At 34.4% G+C, this 18,187-nt stretch overlaps 1 protein-coding gene across 4 annotated transcripts in view; it reads right to left on the bottom strand.

The window, feature by feature from the left end:
* Positions 1–5,842: 5,842 nt before the first annotated feature.
* The window catches only part of Ptbp2 (polypyrimidine tract binding protein 2), a 62,848-nt gene continuing 50,503 nt past the window's right edge, over positions 5,843–18,187 (bottom strand). Inside the window, exons 9-14 of one of the 4 annotated variants that reach the window (XM_013118402.3) lie at positions 12,714–12,868; positions 11,246–11,279; positions 10,730–10,822; positions 7,907–8,123; positions 7,730–7,807; positions 5,843–7,574 (exon numbers count right to left, since the gene is read on the bottom strand). In XM_013118402.3, coding sequence (XP_012973856.1) covers positions 7,442–7,574; positions 7,730–7,807; positions 7,907–8,123; positions 10,730–10,822; positions 11,246–11,279; positions 12,714–12,868 — 710 coding nt within the window. In that variant the 3' untranslated portion in view covers positions 5,843–7,441. The remainder of the gene's footprint in view (positions 7,575–7,729; positions 7,808–7,906; positions 8,124–10,729; positions 10,823–11,245; positions 11,280–12,713; positions 12,869–18,187) is intronic. The other 3 variants (XM_013118404.3, XM_005077123.4, XM_005077124.4) reach the window with 3 other exon arrangements.

Here is an 18,187-nt window from a genome sequence, read left to right as displayed (position 1 = left end):
AGTCTCCAGAGCAAGACAGCTAGCCAAAGTAGTGTACAGGGCAACAGCCTCAGGTTCACATGACTTAAAACATGGGCACCTGTCTGCATGCACGCATGTGCACCTACACATACCAAAACATGCTTGTGGGTGACAAAATATTCTAACTTTTAAAGGAGGCTGATTTGATTTGAAAGCACAATACTAGATTATTTAATGACACAGAATCCTCAAGACTAAATTTTGCCTCTTTGGCTCTCTTGAGATTAAACTATTCATCTACAGTATTGAAAGAAAATGGGTGTTTTGAGGATGAAAATCTATTGACCCAGAAAATTGTAATGCCATCTAAAAATCAGTACAAAAAGTATTACCAAACTTTTATTTCCACAGAACTTGATTATTTATAGTGGCTTTATTAGCTACCCTTTTTAAAACAGCCTAGTGAACACCGATTAGCATCAGTTTCATCTCACTGATGAGCGAAGGGTCTGGGCTAAGTGAACTGTTTGGCCTGAGCTACTCTGAATAGCAACTGAGAAATAAATGTAATCTTGTTTTCCAACGTCCAAATTCATATTACTTTGTTATATGGTGCAACAATATGAATTAAATTAGAAGCACCTTGAATGGTCACTTAAAAAAAACAAAGTATCCATATCTCTTAAAGCAAAAAGGGACATAAGGAGAAATGGTAAAGCTGCAATAAAACACGCAGACGCTTTACCAGTGACAAAGACTTAGAAAACCAGCATAATTTTCCATGTTAAGTGGCTAAGAAATATTTTATTACTATGACACTTTACTCTGAAAAAGACTTGGGGCATGTATGAGGAAGAGAATGCAGAAGGACTATAACTTGATGTGAAGTGTTAGGAGGCTTGCCTGAAATAGGAAGTTAGCAACAGAAATGAATGTAGCTCTTAACACATGCAGAACTCAGAAGCTGCCCATACACGATGAGGTACGCACTGCATCTTTACAGCCCTGCCCAGCTTAGTTCAACTGGATTTTTGATTTCTGTTCATATCATAGTTTTTTTCAAAAGAATCCCCCTCTCCCCCTTCTCCTCCCCCCTCAACACACACACAAGTATGTGTATACATATATACATGCATAAAATTCCCATCTGTTTATGCTGTTTCCTGATCAAACATTTTTATTTTCAAGATGTAATGAAAAACCTGAGTATACTGGGCCTCTATTTGTCTTTGTATTCACAACAATTGATAACATACACCAAGTATCTCTTGAAGATTTAAGATAAGGCAAAATCAGTTGAGGTGGAGTGGCTAAATGGAATGGCAGTCTGTAATATGGGGGAAATAACCCTAACAAGGGAATGGAACTATTTCACATAACCTTCACAGGCAGCCACCCAGTGGCTTAGCCTCACAGAATGAGAACATTAAGGCTCATGAAGGTCTCACAGGAGTAGAATGAGGTCTCAATACCATTTAGTGTCATCAATGCTTACACTTCATAAGATGCCTCTACAATTAAGTATACTTTCACATTAGAACATTCCAGATTTAGACAAGGATGAAACAACCACAGCAATATTATACTTTCTCCCTGAGGCAACTTCTACTGATGCTATGAACTTGGATTCATAGAACTGTGACTTCTTAAAGAAGTTCTTTAGTCAAACTGACCAATTCCTCTCCATTAACATTGACTACATTAGGGACAAAACACCTGGAAGTTTCAAGTCTTAGGAGACTTGAGTTATCTCAATATAGGGAGAGTGAGAGTGAGTGTGTGCTACTAAGCCGAACAAGACAAAAACATAATAACACACCTTATTGCATACATATAGTACATTCCTGTGTTCATCAGCCAGAAACTTTTTATAAAATCTAATTAGTTTTAAATTATAAACCAAAGAGCAAGAGAAAAGTTCATTTCAAAGGAGGATGGTGACACAAATCAAGAAAAAGTGCAGGGATGGGCAGTTGAATCAGCACAAGACTGACATAGCAATGACGGAAGCAGGCAACAGCTAGGCAGCACAGAACAGACAGCTGCTGTACTGTCGGAGTGGGGAGTGGCTCCTGAAGGCACACTCCTCACCAGCCAAGGCCTTAGGTATCTGTGCTTCTAAGAGAATTGAAAAGGGGCATTTAAAGGGCAGGAAGTGAAAAGAAAATGGTATTCACAAAAAAAAAAAGACACAAGGCTGCCTTCCCTCTTAATGCTGACCAAGTCGGGGCTGGAGTTAATTTACAGTAACTTTAAATTCAGCTGTAGTGGAAACTCCCCCTTTTGATGCTAAATAGAGTCTCATTGATTTCAATAAATATTTGCCTATCAACATTGTTTACTAATACTAACAGCAACTCTGTATTTCCTTCAATCAGTGCAATGCAAGTCAAGAATGGACTGGAAAACCAGTGACCTGCAATCATTAGAATTAAGTCACTGCTAACGTTAAGTGGTTTGCTATTTCCTCATATGGTCTCACCAGTACCTTTTACTTACTTAAAATTACTATGACATGTAACAAAATTCCTTAAGGGAAGAAAATAGAAAACAAAACTATGCCCACTCCTGTTTTACAGTTGTCTCAAGCTTCTATGTCAGGAAACCCTGCCCAGATGCTGTGTCAGCTGGAGAGGTTCTTTGTGATAACTAAATGCCCTTGGTTTTTCGGTTTATGTTGGGTAGCAAGGAAGAAATCCAAGACTGTCAAGTTAAATTAGTTCATGTATTAGAGAAGAGACATCTGACAAGAGAAAATACTGTGAAGTAAAACAGTCTTGAAGAAGGTTCGTGGGCTATGCATTAAAATGGGAGAAAGTTGGTGGAAGGAAAACAAAGTTGTATTTCTTTATAAATACATTTTTAGTAAAAAAAATTCTAATTTTCTCAGTTTAAAAGTAAAAATACTACAGCACTAATACCAGATAAAGGGGACAAAAAGAGAGAAAACAAATGTTCTTTCTGTCCACTAAACAGAGGGAGAGAAGAAGCAATGTACTAAAGGAAAAGTTGAAACGCACTTCTGTGCAGCTGTCGGTAAGTTATATGTACAATTTAAATATGTAGCCAGTTCTTAAACACGATCCATAACCACTTACCTATTTTCAGATATATATCTTCAGAAATACTTGAGATTCAAGGAAACTATTATTCACTGAAGTATCAGTGTCTTAACATCCAAATCTTAACAATTAACAACTGTGATGCACAAAAGAAAAAAAGCACAAACAGCTTGGCTGTTACACTATTTTTGTTCACTAAGAAGAAAAAGTTCATACACAACGACAGAATATGGAACAAATTCTCTGAAAAGCAACCACTAAATGTTAAATTCAAGGTAATGAGTTTCTCCAGTGACAAAATGAGGTACAAGTAAGAAAGAGGTACTAATATAAGTAAAGACAGGCAAGTCAATCTGTAGCGTTCAGCAGAGTTGAGTGGACAGGTCTGTATCCATTATGTTTTTTTCTCCATCTTTACAGGCTTGTTTTCACTTTGAGTAATTGGTAATATGCAGCTATACACATTATTTATAAAACCAAACTAAGATTAATTTAAGGGAAATAAAATCAGATTAAAGTGTACCTGTGTAAGATTCTAAAATGACTATATAATGAACATTGAAACTAGAAAGTATTTTAATACCAGTTTAATATTCATTCTCATTTCTTTTCACTTTCTAGAAAAGCGTTCAACTACAAAAATAAAATCCTATCAGTGCTCAATTTCATCAAACAATTCTATATTTTCATCTTATGAATGGAGATTGATGTTCCCTTTAAATCTCCTGGGATACTCACAAAAATATGCTGTCTCTTCCATCTTAAACTGAAAAATCTTTAAGGTTAGAATTACTTCCAAGTTTTATGGCAAATTTTAAAGGTTTATATATAATCTCCTTTTGTTATCAGATAGTTGAAATGGAAATCTAAAGTTACATCCAAAGGTTCCTTTTCTTGGGCTGTGGAATGTACTCTGTAAGTGCACGTTATCCCTCTTCCTTAAATACACAACGTTTCTTTCCAACAGTAAGACAGACACTGGGATGATGTGGACTGCTGGTAACTAGGTTTACACCAGGCAAAGCTGGCAGGCCATATAGGAATGCTAGTATTTTAATATCTTGTTTTAGAGACAGTGTCTCACTCATCCCAGAGTAGCAATTCTCCTGCCTTAGCCTCCTGTTTACATTATACAGTAAACAACAGTTGATCAAAAGCACAGCACATATCCTACCTAAACTTCACAAAAACCCTAGGGAGGAAGCACAGAGTTTATGGACTCATTTTTACTTCCAGGTTTAAGAAAATTATTCTCCTTAAAACTATATTCCTGGTGGTACAAATAGAGCTACATGAACTAATTAAGTGGATTAACACACTTTTCTCCCTAACCTTAAATCCTCAATATTGTTTGTTCATATAACTTTTAATGATTTTACAGAAGTTTGCTACCCTCTTTCTGGCAAAGGTCTTGTTAGCTGCTTTTACATACAAAAATAAGTTTCCAACATTAAATATAAGCAATATGAACCCTCTTCTTAAGGAGGTGCTTCAAAACAAATCTTACTTCACATAAAAGGAATCAGTTTTTTTCTCAATTATATATATGAAAAAGTCAAGTTTATCTGTTTCAAAATTCCCAAGGCAAATCTTCTAACAAAGCAGCTATCACTAACAGTATTTTAACAAAAGCCACCAGGAGAGGGAAGGTCAAGGAAATGACAATATAACACTTAAAGTACTTTTACCTAATATTTTCTTGCCAAAGTGGGCTATTGTAATATTATGCATTGAATATGAGAGTATCAAAATTACCACTTGTCTGGCTTGTTACTTTAAAAATAAGACTGTATTGGTGGGAAGCCATTAAAACCAGCTACGACTTGTGTGGGAGAACTTGGTCTTTTGTCATCACCATTAAACAGACCTCAGGAACTACTTCCACATCATCAAGTAGAATGATCCCAGCTCAGAACTTTTTCTTTCAAGCAAATTGCCATCTACAAATCACTACCCGGGATGAAGATAAAAATATACTTTCAAGTATTGGTTCATCCATGTAGTACCGAAGAAAACCCCATTAAAGTAGTTCTGTCACAATGTTGGTTGTAAACTACAAAGGCATAATTGATGTTCTTATACCATGTCACTGTACTGCCACAATCACTTTAAGAAAAAACATAAACGATCAGCCATGGCTTCCAAGCAACACTCAAATTCTTAATTCTACAACAGAATCATGTTTACTTACTGTATTTATTTCTTGGAGCTGAGTGAATTCTTGCACTAGAACAAGTGCAATCATGCTTTTAATTTTTAATCATGCTCCTTCATTTTAAAAAGCCATTTTAATGTCTACATTGTGTGACTTTGAGGTATAGATGTGCAACTCCAAAGTTAATAGGTAGCAAGATTTGAATATAAAAGAAAACAAAGAAATAACAACTAGCACCCTGACCACATCAGTACAAAGAGTGAACACTGCACCATGAGCAGTTAAATGTTGTTTGTCTGAATACCTCCACGTATGTACAGATATCCCCCACCCAATTAAAAGCAGATGACGCACTCCTTTCTTTCTAGTCACACCAGAGCTCTTTGTTGTAGCTCAGAAGGTAATCTAAAATTAGTAAGAAATCTTGAGCAGACACAAAGATGAAAGATGAAACTGCAGCAAGAAAGCATGGCAAATCCAAAAGATCTATTAGTGCATAAATCTACGGGAAAACAACAACAACAACAAAAGAGATAGAGAGAATTAACGAGCTACAATAGAAGTTATGTCTTTAAAGCAGATTATAAACAGGGTGGGAAATGTTTAATATGTGTCCTCCTGAAAAAGCAGTTACCATCTTTTCATTAAAAAAAGGAACAGCTGGTGCATTTTCACAGCATCTAGATTTATTTATGGTATAAAGCCATAGGATTGTAATATTATTACTCCTTTCCCACCCTGGCAGAGAGTAAACATGAATTCAGAAGCACAGTGGAGTGAAAACAAAGGAGAGAGAGAAAAGGCAGCAGAGAAAGACAGAAAGGTGAATACAGAGCTACAGAAGTGTTTATTGAGCATGCTACAGAGGTAAGCAGAGTACACACAAAATGAAATTAAACAACCATCAAACCTCCCAACTTTGTTAGAAAATTAATTTTTAATTGTGCCGCTTTCAAACTATACTGAATTTTACATTTCTAAAGATGTAAAAACTCAACTAATAGAAAATATACATGACCATTCTGTCTACATAGATAACAGAATCTATGAATCTTGAAACTAAGTACATCAATTTCAAAAAGTATTGGTCATTTAACAGAATCAACAATTCAGATTGACAAGAACTGTTCAAATAAATTTGACCTGTAGATTCTGAGCCATGTTTTTATTAAAGTCAGATCTATTCCTAAATACAAAATATTTTGAAGATTTATTAAAACTGAATATTACAATGCAAGGTAAATTAAGACTAAAGGCACATAAACTTTGGTCCCACCTGGTTGTCAGTTTTAGAAAACTGCCACAAAATTAATCTTCCTGCAAGTTTTCGCAGTACACTTTCTTTGTCTTTGAAAAATACATGCACCAGTTCCTGAACTAGCTAGACCAGTCTGCACATGCTCAGAAATCCACAACCATTTTCCAAATCTTAATTACAAACTAAGGATGGCAATATATATTTAAATGCACATAAGTCATGTCAACTTCAAAAACATCTACGAAAAATATTCAGCCACAAACAAGACATTACTCAGTGCTGACATTTATATGATACGTCCCACAAGAGTGTGTACAAAAAGGTTAAGGTTCCACAACGCTTTCCACATAGGGCTCAAACTTACAGAAATCACTTGTGTCTTAAGAAATTAATACTCTGCATCTTGTTAATTTTAACTAATGCCTACATTCATAACTGAATCTAGACCAGATTTGTGAGATACAAAAGGCCAATGTTTTCAAAAGCAATAAAGCCTAAGATAGTAGAAACCAAAAATGCTGCTTTATTCTTTCAGTATCAAGTATCTTATTAAATAGAAAGAAATGTGATAAGCCAATAATTCAAAATAAGTTCCAAGCAGGAGAAACAAAAACTTAACCTTTTGACACACCCCTGCCAAAACATATTTTAATTCCCACATAACAATGTGCCCTAAACAACCAATTCTTTTGTCCTAGTAAATGCACAACAGCAACACTAGTTTTCCTTTGTAAGGCACGTATGTCAACTAAGTTGAAAAAAAAAAACAAACAAAAAAAAAGCAAAATCAAACTAAAAATTTAAACAGACAATAATAATGGCTTTCCTATAGAACAGATGAAACATAGCAGTTAGTAATTCTGCCTTTATATGCCATTTCATTTTATAACCAAGGAATGATAACAGCATGAAAAAAAATCAAACTCTGGTCCCCACTTTTCTGAACAGTCAATAGGTGATGACACCAAACAATGTGATTTGCCCATAATCTTCATCTTCCCTTCCTTAAATTGTTGACTTGGAGAAAGACACTCTCAGATGATGATTTTCACCAAGGTTATAATTATGAAGATCAATCAAAGCCTGAATAGCTTCCTCCACTGTTGCCATCTGAAGAAGAGCCATTTTGTGATCTCTTCTGAAACAAAATTATGAAATTAGATACTTCATAAGAAGAGTTTAAACATTTGATTTTTACCCATTTGAGGTTAAACATAAAAGCTATGAAAAACATTTGGAGAAAATTTTAATTTCTATCAAGTCACAAATGTAAAGACAAAGAAGCTTGCTTACTGAAAAAACTTAAATGCTTTCACAGTGCCCCCGGTGTTAGCAAATAGAGTTCGAAGATCCTCTTCTGCTACAGAAGGACTAAAAAAAAATTAGGCAAAAAGAGCATGAATTAATACAAACCAATCATAGCATTGCTAAACAAGATGAGATTCTCAGTAAGTCAGCTGAAATACTCACGGGATATTAGACAGGTGCAGGGTGGCAGAAGGAGGAAAAATGTTTTGAAAATTTTTGGATCCAGGTTTTTTAAAACGGTGCAATGGTGAATTACCAAAATCTTTTGTTAGCCCTTGATCATCAAGGCCCTCTCGAGGTAGTTGCACAGTCTGATGTTTAGAGAGAGTAACACGAATAATTTTTCCATACATTTTCTGCCCATTAAGATGATTCATGGCTAGAAAAATGATGAATGTCTATTACAATATGAAAGCAATATTTCTAAATTGAAAATTTTGAATTTTGTTATGATTTGAAAATAAATCATGAATTTAGCATAAGAATTGGTAGTTAAGACTTAAATTTCATTTTCCATTTCTACTAGACAAGTACTGTAGCAAAAAGCTTTTTTCCAGAGCAATAACCTCTGGAAAGCTCTCTTCTGTGACAATCCTGATGACAAACTGGGTTTTGTCACTGCTAGTGTTCCCATCCTGCCCTTGCTTACTTTCTAATGTCTTCTATCTCCTGGTCAACAGGGTTTGTGGTTACTCCTTTCAGATACCTATCCAATTTATGTTCCCTTTATTTTTCCTTGGTCGGTGTCATTTTTTTAAAGATCTGGGTAACTCAATTCCTTATCTTCCTACTGAATCTTCTTCTATCTCCCCCCACCCATGCTATACACAGAGGAGCAAAAAACTTTCAGATTATGAACCTGATCATGTCATTACTTAGAAAAAATACTTATGAACAATATCTAACCTAGGCTTACTTTTTAACAGTTACATTTCCCAGTTGACCCTTATATACCATCTTTCTTCTTTGCAGATGGTATATAATAGCAACTACTGTGTTAGTGCTGGGAAGCAAGTAGTAAGACACTATCCAAGCCATTATGCAATGGCATCTTAGTACTGTATTCCTTACATGCTGTCTGGTTAGAAAGCATTCCCATACTTAATCTTGTCATATCATTTTTTGAAGTCTCTTCTACAAGAAGGCCTTTTAATCTTATGTTGCAAAAGTTGAGATCTCACTAAATATACTTTATGGATAGCCTATACCTTTAAATTCACCAAAATTTATTCAAATCATTTACTATTTTCTCCCTTCAAATTGTAATACATATAAAGACAAAACAGTCTCTGCACAGCACACAGTACTGTGAAAATAAGATATCACAGGGCTTGTGGTCAGCATGTCATTCAAAGATGAGAACTTGCCTAATATTAGAAGGGGGACTATTTTTAGTAGGTTCTTCACTTTGTATTGAAAGTCTAACAACATGATGGTTAATACTGACAATTAACATGACAGGATCTATACCCACGAGACAAGCTTCTGAAGTGGTTCTCAACCTATGGGTTGTGATCCTTTTAGGGGGTCAAATGACTTTTTCACAGAAGTTGCATATCAGATATTTACATCGTAATTCTTAACAAAAATTTTTATATTTGGGGGTCAGCACAACATGAGGAACTGCACTAAAGGATGGCAGTATTGACCAAGATTAACTTAAATGTGAAGACCCAACAATAACTATGGACAGCAACATGCCATGGGCTTGCATCCTAGACTAGACAAGGTTACATAAAGCAAGCTGAACTAAGCTAACATTCATTGTTCTTAGCTGCCTGGTTACAAATTCAATATGACCAGCTGCCTCCAAGTTCTTACTGATGTAGTACTAGAATGTGATAGACTGCCTTCAAATTGCAAGCAAAATAAACCCTTTCTCCATTAAGTTTCTCTGGTCACATACTCTGTCGAAGCAAAGAAGAAAGAAGGGAATATACTCAATATGCTCATAATTGGGTAAAAACAAGAGCAGCACAGTAAGGGTGGCTCTCTCCAAGGTCAACAAGACAGCCTTCCATGTATGTTCACACCTTGATCTGGAACTCTATCATCCGTAACGAGAATTTTGTTGTGGTATCCAAGCAGAATAGAGATTAAAATATCACTTGTTTAAAGTATGCAAAATAAAAACAAAAATTGTTCAGAATAAATTTGATCCCTACACCACACATAATTCTCAATATGATGATTTGGTACTACTTACAGGGTGTTAAAGTCATGTTCAATTCAAATCCTAATAAAAAAGGAAGTACTGGAGAATGCTTTTGATCACTAGAACACTATCAAATGCTACATACTAAAGTAAGTTACTATAGCCTGTTGGTGGTGGTGCACGCCTTTAATCACAGAACTTAGAAGGCAGAGGCAGGCAGATCTCTATGAGTTTGAGGCGAACCTGGTGTATAGAGCCAAGTTCCAGGACAGCCAGGACTGTTTCGCAGAGGAACCGTCTCGAAAACCAAAGTAACAAAAAAGCAAACAAAAAACAGTTACTGTACAAAAATTGAGAACCTGCCTAAAATATTGAGATCTTGCATAGCACCAAAAATGGTAAATTTCAAATTTTAAAAGACTGAATGCAATCAGAGTAAGGTAGCATCATTCTTGAATCTAAATTAATCAAATTGTAAGCTAAGAGTTTAGTGATATAGGCACAGTATATAGAGCATTGCATGTTGTGTATACAGATGTATTCTTGATTAAAGCACATATGAAAAAACAATGATATATACATAATTTGACTTAACTACATTTTATGCCTTTGAAATAACCATTGGTGAAGATTTTTCATTTTATAAAACTTAGCATATCTAAGGATTGTCCTTTCCACTGCTAAGTTGAATCAATACCTATACATGATTTTAGAAAAACATAAGTACATCAATCAGGGTTTTATGACCTATATAGAGAATCCTTTTCTAATTCAGGAAATAACCAGGAACAGAAATCTTACAATGAATTCTGAATGTATATTCCTCTTACCGAGCTGTGACTGGTTCCCGTCAGCCATCTGTATCAGAGCACTGTCTTTCTTATTGTACAAAATCTTCACGCGCTGCACATCTCCATAAACACCTTTTTGTGGAGCCACAGAGAGGTAATCCAGAAATGGAATTAATTTTATACGCAAGTCAGCTAAAGATTATCTTTCTGACACATCAATGAAACACTCAGACATCAACATGATCACTCACTCAATCTCACCATTTGCACAAATGAATAAAGAAGAACAAGATTTTGAACAGTGAATTTTGAAAAGAATAATTTTTGATAAACCCTCAAAGCTATGTGAATGATATTAAATTAAAAACCATGCAAAACAAATCAGCATGCATTAAAACAAACTTTGTGTCTATGGAGAGTTTTAAATAGCAAAGAAAAATAGCAAAAGATTTACTATTCAACTTTAAGCCAAAGTGCTAGCTACAAATAAGAATTAAGGTGAAACAAAAAAAAAATCAAATCAATAATAAAAGTATAGTGCTAACAATAACATACCGAAGAGGGTAAACAGACTTTGGGGCGTAACCATCTTTAGAAGGAGAGAAGAGCAAGCAGCGTAAGACAAGAAGAGAGAAGAGTCGAGGAAGAGCGGAGATGAACAGATCATCCATAACGAAGGGTGGTTCCCGCAGAATGGTGAGGTGGTCATGGATCATGGTTCAAGGCGGTTAATTGGGGCAAGTTGGTCCGAGGAACATTTGTTCAAGCACAGAAGCATGAACATAGGGAATGGAGACAGGGAATGAAGACAAGGACAAGGAAAATAAAGGATAAGACAGGGAAGGGAATGGGCATTTGGGGAAAGACAAGGAAAGGGGAGGTGAACACACAGGGAAAAGGATGAAATGGGGAAGGGAAACAGCAATGCAGAAGAAAAAAATAAGGAATCGGGGAACAAAAAAAAAATAAAATATAGGTCAGTACATAGGAAATGCAGGAATTTGGTCAGAAAATGGTTGGTTTATGTACTGTACAAGAAAAACTGAGCAAAATGTAGTCATCCAAGACAAATATGGGTAAAGTACATCTATATCAAAGAGTAAATTACAGCATTTCATCTCAACATAGGGAAGGAACACATGCATAGGAATTTTAAACTTTGAATTTTAACTGCATAAGCATGGCTGGTTATGAAATGCAGGCAAAAGTCTTAAAACAAAGGCACTCTGATCCAAACACTTTAGCATGCAGAACTGTGAACGATAACAGTATTAAATGATAAAATTAGGTTATATCCACTATTAACAGAGGCCAATGAAAAATGAGACAAATATTAAAATTAGACATCATAAACTGATACATTTAAGGGTCCCACATTTCATACCAGCTTTCATAGCAATCAAAATAAAATATACCAGACATAAAACGTACAGCTAAAGAAAATAATAGCAACTTTATTTAACAAGAAGGGAGCAGGGTAAGGTTGAAATATATTTGTAGAAGACAATGACTAAAAACTGCAAAGAAAAAATTACTAAGAAAGACTGGAAGAGTGCCTCGTCAAGATCTTTGGAAGAACCTTCAAAGAAAAATGTATTAGAGTAGTTCACATAAAATAAGATTAAAAAAAATGCAATGACACATAAGCATGAAATGAACAAGCAAATCATTAGAGAAGGCAAAGAGCAAAATTGTTTTCTAGTTACACTTGCAAAATTAGATCACATTTGCCTTTGAAAACAAAACAAAATAAAAAGCCAAACTACGGTACTTCACCATATTTTTCTTAGGAAAAATAGGTAGCTATATTAATATATATATACATATATAAGGATATATGACTGTCTCAAAAAACAGTACTACCTAAACAAGTACGTAAATTTTATTCAGAAGCAGAAATACAAAAGATATTTTGGCTAATGAATATATACATAAAAGGAAAGGCAAGTGCAAAATGAAATAAATATGAAAACTTTCACAAATGAAATGGAGATGAAAAAGCATTAACAAGTATTTCACTAACCTCTTCATTTAAATTGCTAACCAACAGGACTGTATTGCCACCAGCTGAGACTCCAGGCATACCCACTCGGCCAGCGGCAGCTGCAGCAGCTGCTGCAGCAGCATTTGGAATAGCCAAAGGACTGAGAGCTCCTGGAACAGCTGCAACAGGAAGCCCTAATTTTAAAATAAAGCATATTTTACGAAACACACACAAGTCGTTTACAAAACCAATTTAAGCACGATGGCTGCATGGCTTATGGCTGACCGTTCCAAATGGTTCCTGTAAGTTAATTTTATGATATTTAGAAAAATGGTTTGTTGGTGTTGAGCAGTTATAGAAAAATAGCTGATTTCACCAGTCATTTATTATTTGAACTAAGGTACATACCTGTATAATGGTAGCATATTGCATACATGATAGTCCTGTATCTTCCCTATGGAAAAGCTAACAAAGCATGAAGAGTAAACATGATTTACAGTGAGAAAATATAAGAAACCCTTTAAGACAATGGTTCTTATCATCTATTTCTACAAGTATTGCCTCCTTCACAACCTAATTTTGAAACCCTTCAGCACTTAGCAAATATAGTTCAGTTCCTATAGACAAAATTGTTTTTCTATAAAATTCAGTTCCTACAGACAAATCCTAAACAACTCACACAAATGTCCTAAAGAAAACTAGAGGACATTTGCCTTCTCAATTTCAAATTCAAGTGGAAAAACAACGAATGCCAAATACTTTCAACCCTTAAATTCTTATTTACCTATTATTTATTACTCACTAAGTACAATGCTTAACAGTATTTAGGCTTTCCCATAAAAATGACACCAGCACTCTGCTTAAATGACACAAATATCATGACATACTTGCATAGCAACTGCCCTTGGCTGTATAAATTCATCATCTCTTTGTAGAGGTCTTATGTGCTGCCGTGGGGCTGCGCTGCCTTCAGGTCAAAGACCTTACTCTTTCTTAGGTTTTCATAGGTTTCAGACGGTTTTACAGAGGCTACTCTGACCTTTCATTCTAAGTTTCTAGACTTAACAGACAAAGTTCTGAGTTTCTGACATGAACCAGCCCCTAAATTTCTTCATTGGCTTTTCTTCTTTTTCTGTGAGTACTCTATCACTACAATGAAGACTCTCATTTATAAAATTGTTCTTGGTGGGTGTATTTTGCAGCTTTTGCCTACTTTCCTTAGTTGTTACTTTTTGTTGTTTCAGGATGTTCAGGCTCAAAGAAAATAAGATGAGTAGAATAACAAACCACCAAATATCATCACATGTATTTAGTAATCCCGACACAATCTTTATTGGCTACTAACCCATTTTATTCATTTTTGTATATGGAATGTGTATTGGACAATGTAATGTACTCAATAATGTAAGTGTGCACATGTATAGACCCAATGCTTTGTGCTACTCTCTGTTTATGTTTTGAGGTCAGTGTCTCTCTGAACCTGAATTTCACTGACACATCTAGACTGGCTAGCAGATAAGCTTCCACAACCTCAACCCCTAGAACTAAGGTTATAGGATTGGAGCCACTCCAGCTCCTTGTGCTTGACATGAAGGGCACTTTACCGACTAAGTCATCTCCTTGGCCCTGACTTATTAAATACTTCTCATCACGTCTCACAGGTTATTTCCTTTTAACATTCAAAGTGTAATTTTATTTTTTGTCAAGGGATGTATACACATTTATAAATTAGAGATGCTCATACTCAGTAATGTTTTTCTTACATTGTCTTGGCAAGTGACCTCTCCATGATTAGAAACAAAATAACAACAACATAAGGAAAATACCCAGCATTTAAAGGCAGTTTGGCTGAATGTACTAAGCACTCAGGTTGACAATACAATTATTTAATAATAGTGGAAATACTAGATGTATTAATTATATTGTCAAATCATTTCTTTGTTTCAGTGGCTTAAATTGGCTACCTCTTGGAAGAAAAACTAATTTAAAATGCTATTAAATTCCATGGTCTTTATGAGACTCAGAATTAATCCTGGAAAAATTAAAACAAACAAAAACAAAGCCACCGACTGCAATCCACTGAGTGCAATAGAAAACAAGTGTTCCATGTTATATCTCACATTTTTACATAACGACTTCAAAAGCAAAAACAGTTATTTGATAAGTTCTTTTCCACGATGACAAATGAAGTCATTTAAGGGATACTTTCAATTCTAAGAGGCAAGGAAAGACTCTCAAAGCCATTAACCCAGAAAACTTTTCCTGAAAAACCAACTATAACTTAACACAAAAGTAAAATAACCTCAAGAATCGCCAAACACTAGAGTTCTCTTGAACTTTATATCTAAGCCAAAGAAATTTGAACCCCTTTAGCTTCATATCCCCCTTTTACACTTAAAATTACTGAGGAAAACAAGTATTTACCTGAATTATATCTACTAACATTTGCTATCATATAATTAAAAATAAGAAAACATACAATTATGCACTCTATTAGCCTTAAGGTTTATGTAGAAAACAAAACCACTAAACATACAACAAGAAAATCAAAGGCAAAAAGGCAAAACATTTTTTATTGTTAATGACAGAAATTTTGATTTTTGCGGACCCTACAATCTTTGGTAACATTTCTTAACAGTAAACCATATTAAGGAATTTAAAAGACATCTCATTTCAAAGAAAAGAAAGTTCTGAAGTGACATCTGAAAAGTAATACTAGGGTATGTGGTTAAAATTACTACTGAGGCAGTTCTAATTCACTTAAAATATAAGTAAGATCTTCTTCAATTTTCTATCTAAATATTTGCTACTTTACTTTTTTTGGGGAAAAAAAGCTTCTTTCAAGATACATTTCTACCATGACAGTGATTCAATAATCTAACAAAATTATCAAAAATTTAAAGCTAAATAAAATTTATTTAAAACTCTAAATATTTAAGCATATTTTAAAAAATACTCCAGATTTTGAAATCTTTGTTTTATAAGGGAGGAAACCCAGTAGTAAAATACTTTGATAAGGCTTTAGATAATGAAATGTCATTAAACTAAAAGAATTATTTAAATGAACCTAAAATAACTAAGAATTAAAAGGTAAATATTACAGACCCAAAGGACAGTTTAAACAGTCTAAGCTGCATTTTAATAAATATTATCTTTAATAAAAAGACAGCCAAATTTCATGGAAGAAAAGCTTAGGTTAAAAAACAGATGCAATTTATCTCCTCTTAGGAAGAAGGTAGTGAAAATATCACCAAAATTTATTATTTATTATCACTCCTTGGCTACCACCAGGCTACAAAGTAGGTTAGTCCAAAGGACCTGGATAATTATCTCATAAGCAACCTGAATACTTGGAAACTTATCTCTTGATGGTAAGAGGCTAATTATTCTATTATAAAATTCACATTTCACAGATAAAATCATTCCTAACATATTGCTCTATAAACTTTTATGGCATCATTTCATTCATATCTTCCCAATTATTCTATGCCATTCAAAATACTGGCCCCTCACAAAATACAGCACAAGCTTTATAGTGCATTTTTTATACAATGCCTTTGGCTCATAACACCCTCCCAATTCCTCCTTTGGAAGAATCACTCATTTCACTATGTATGTTTGTCTACCTCCAATTACAACTATTCTTGTTAACCTCCTCCCACTTGAATACAAAATCTGTAAGATCAGAAACCTTGTTATACTTCAGTTCACAGTAATATGAAGAAATAAATGCTTAAAATCAAGAATCTAGTTGGAATAGTGTGTTGCATCTTGTATTTTCTAGTTGGGGAAACTCTTGTGTATAATATTACACCACCGGCAGATTTTATACCATGACCTGTCACCTTCAACTGCACAGAGAGAGGTAATGTGCATCTTTAGTAACCTTTTCTATATTTTACACATGATCATCTGTAGCTGTCAACTTTTGTTTTGTTATTCTGGTGAGAGATCTTACTAGGTGGTCCAGATGGTTTTTTAACTCATGCCATTCCTGCCTCTGCCTCTCAAGTCAGATTACAGGTGTTCATGACTATGATGAGTTTCATTTTAACAAATCTTTTCTAGCCATAGAGTACTCTTGTCACGGAATTCAGGCTACCAGTTTTAAAAATACTAACTCTCCTTGAATCCTAGGATTATAGACTAAAGTTACCACGGGTGTTCCCCAATTTCTTTTCTAAAAGAGTTAAGACTTAAACATTAAGAGTTTTAAATTTGAAGTTTAATAAAATAGAAGACAGATTAATAAACCAAGACTCCACCATCATTTTCTAAGATCATCTTTCTGCAAACATCACACTCACAAACAGGAGATGCATTAAGACTGCTACTGAAACAAAATGGCATACTATCTTATAGCAAGTTTTATAAGTAACTGGAGTCTTTTCTAAAATGTTTAAAAGGTATTTCAACTATATAAGCCAGAAACAACATTATCAAGTATTCTGTACTGTACATTAACTGTACACACTGTAGTTTATACATTGGGTAGCACAACTGCTTTATAATGCACCATAAGACAATATAACTACATTATTATCTTAGAGGAACATCCTCATGAGCCCACTGATGAATGAAACACTCAGTAAATGATTCTAGTTCATATGTTTCTGCCACAACAAATAGCATAAAGAACTTTAAATAGAGGTGAAATCTTAAATCATTATTTTTTAAACTGGTATTTTTCTAGTTATTCTTCAGGTAGAAAAATATCCTCAAAAGGATCTGTCTAGGTATTTAAGGAGTTAAATAATGAGTGGCAGTACAGAAAGCACTAGTCCTTGTACCCAAGATTCATGTGTCTACAACTCTTTCCCTGGCACTTCTTTTTAGAAAGGCACTTATTCCAGCATTGTCTTAATTAATTGAAAGGGTCTTACTTACTCCCAAAACTGACAATCAGCATTTATGTCTCCCTAAGCACTGGTTCTACTAATGGTTCAGGAATACACTTTAGAAGTAGCAATCACTTTGGAGGACTCCAAAACCCCATGCTAAAAAGCATTAAATAGTATCTAAAAAAAATGACAACTTTTGTTTTCCTAATACACATAAATGAAAGCACAGGTACTAGTACATATATTTTCAAGACGAGAACTGCATTATTACTCACTGCTCCAACGATCATTTGCTACTGTCTGCTGTTATAAAATATGTAATATAACACATATAACATAATGAATGTCTCATAACAGTTGTTCAATTTTTCTGCATGTCACAAAACTCACAAGAAAGCGAACCATTTGGCAATGTAATTTCAGGAAATGCTTTTTAAAAAGCAGAAAACTGACAGAAAGGCACTAAAACATCCAGAATAATCTTGAAAAAGAAAATGACAAAATGATGGAAACCTTTTTATATTAATACTTAATATAGAGCTAGAATAACCAAAGTAATCTGGTACTGACAAAAACATGGGAAGCGTGAATTGACCCCCACACACAGAATATAAATCCAAAAAATATTTCTAATTATCATTTGAAAAGGAGCAAATGTAATTCAATAGACAT

This window comes from Mesocricetus auratus, unplaced genomic scaffold (genome assembly GCF_017639785.1).
Source record: "Mesocricetus auratus isolate SY011 unplaced genomic scaffold, BCM_Maur_2.0 Super-Scaffold_100009, whole genome shotgun sequence".
Lineage (NCBI taxonomy): Eukaryota > Metazoa > Chordata > Mammalia > Rodentia > Cricetidae > Mesocricetus > Mesocricetus auratus.
Note: the sequence above shows the minus strand (reverse complement) of the source record. Positions and strands in the feature narration are given on the sequence as shown.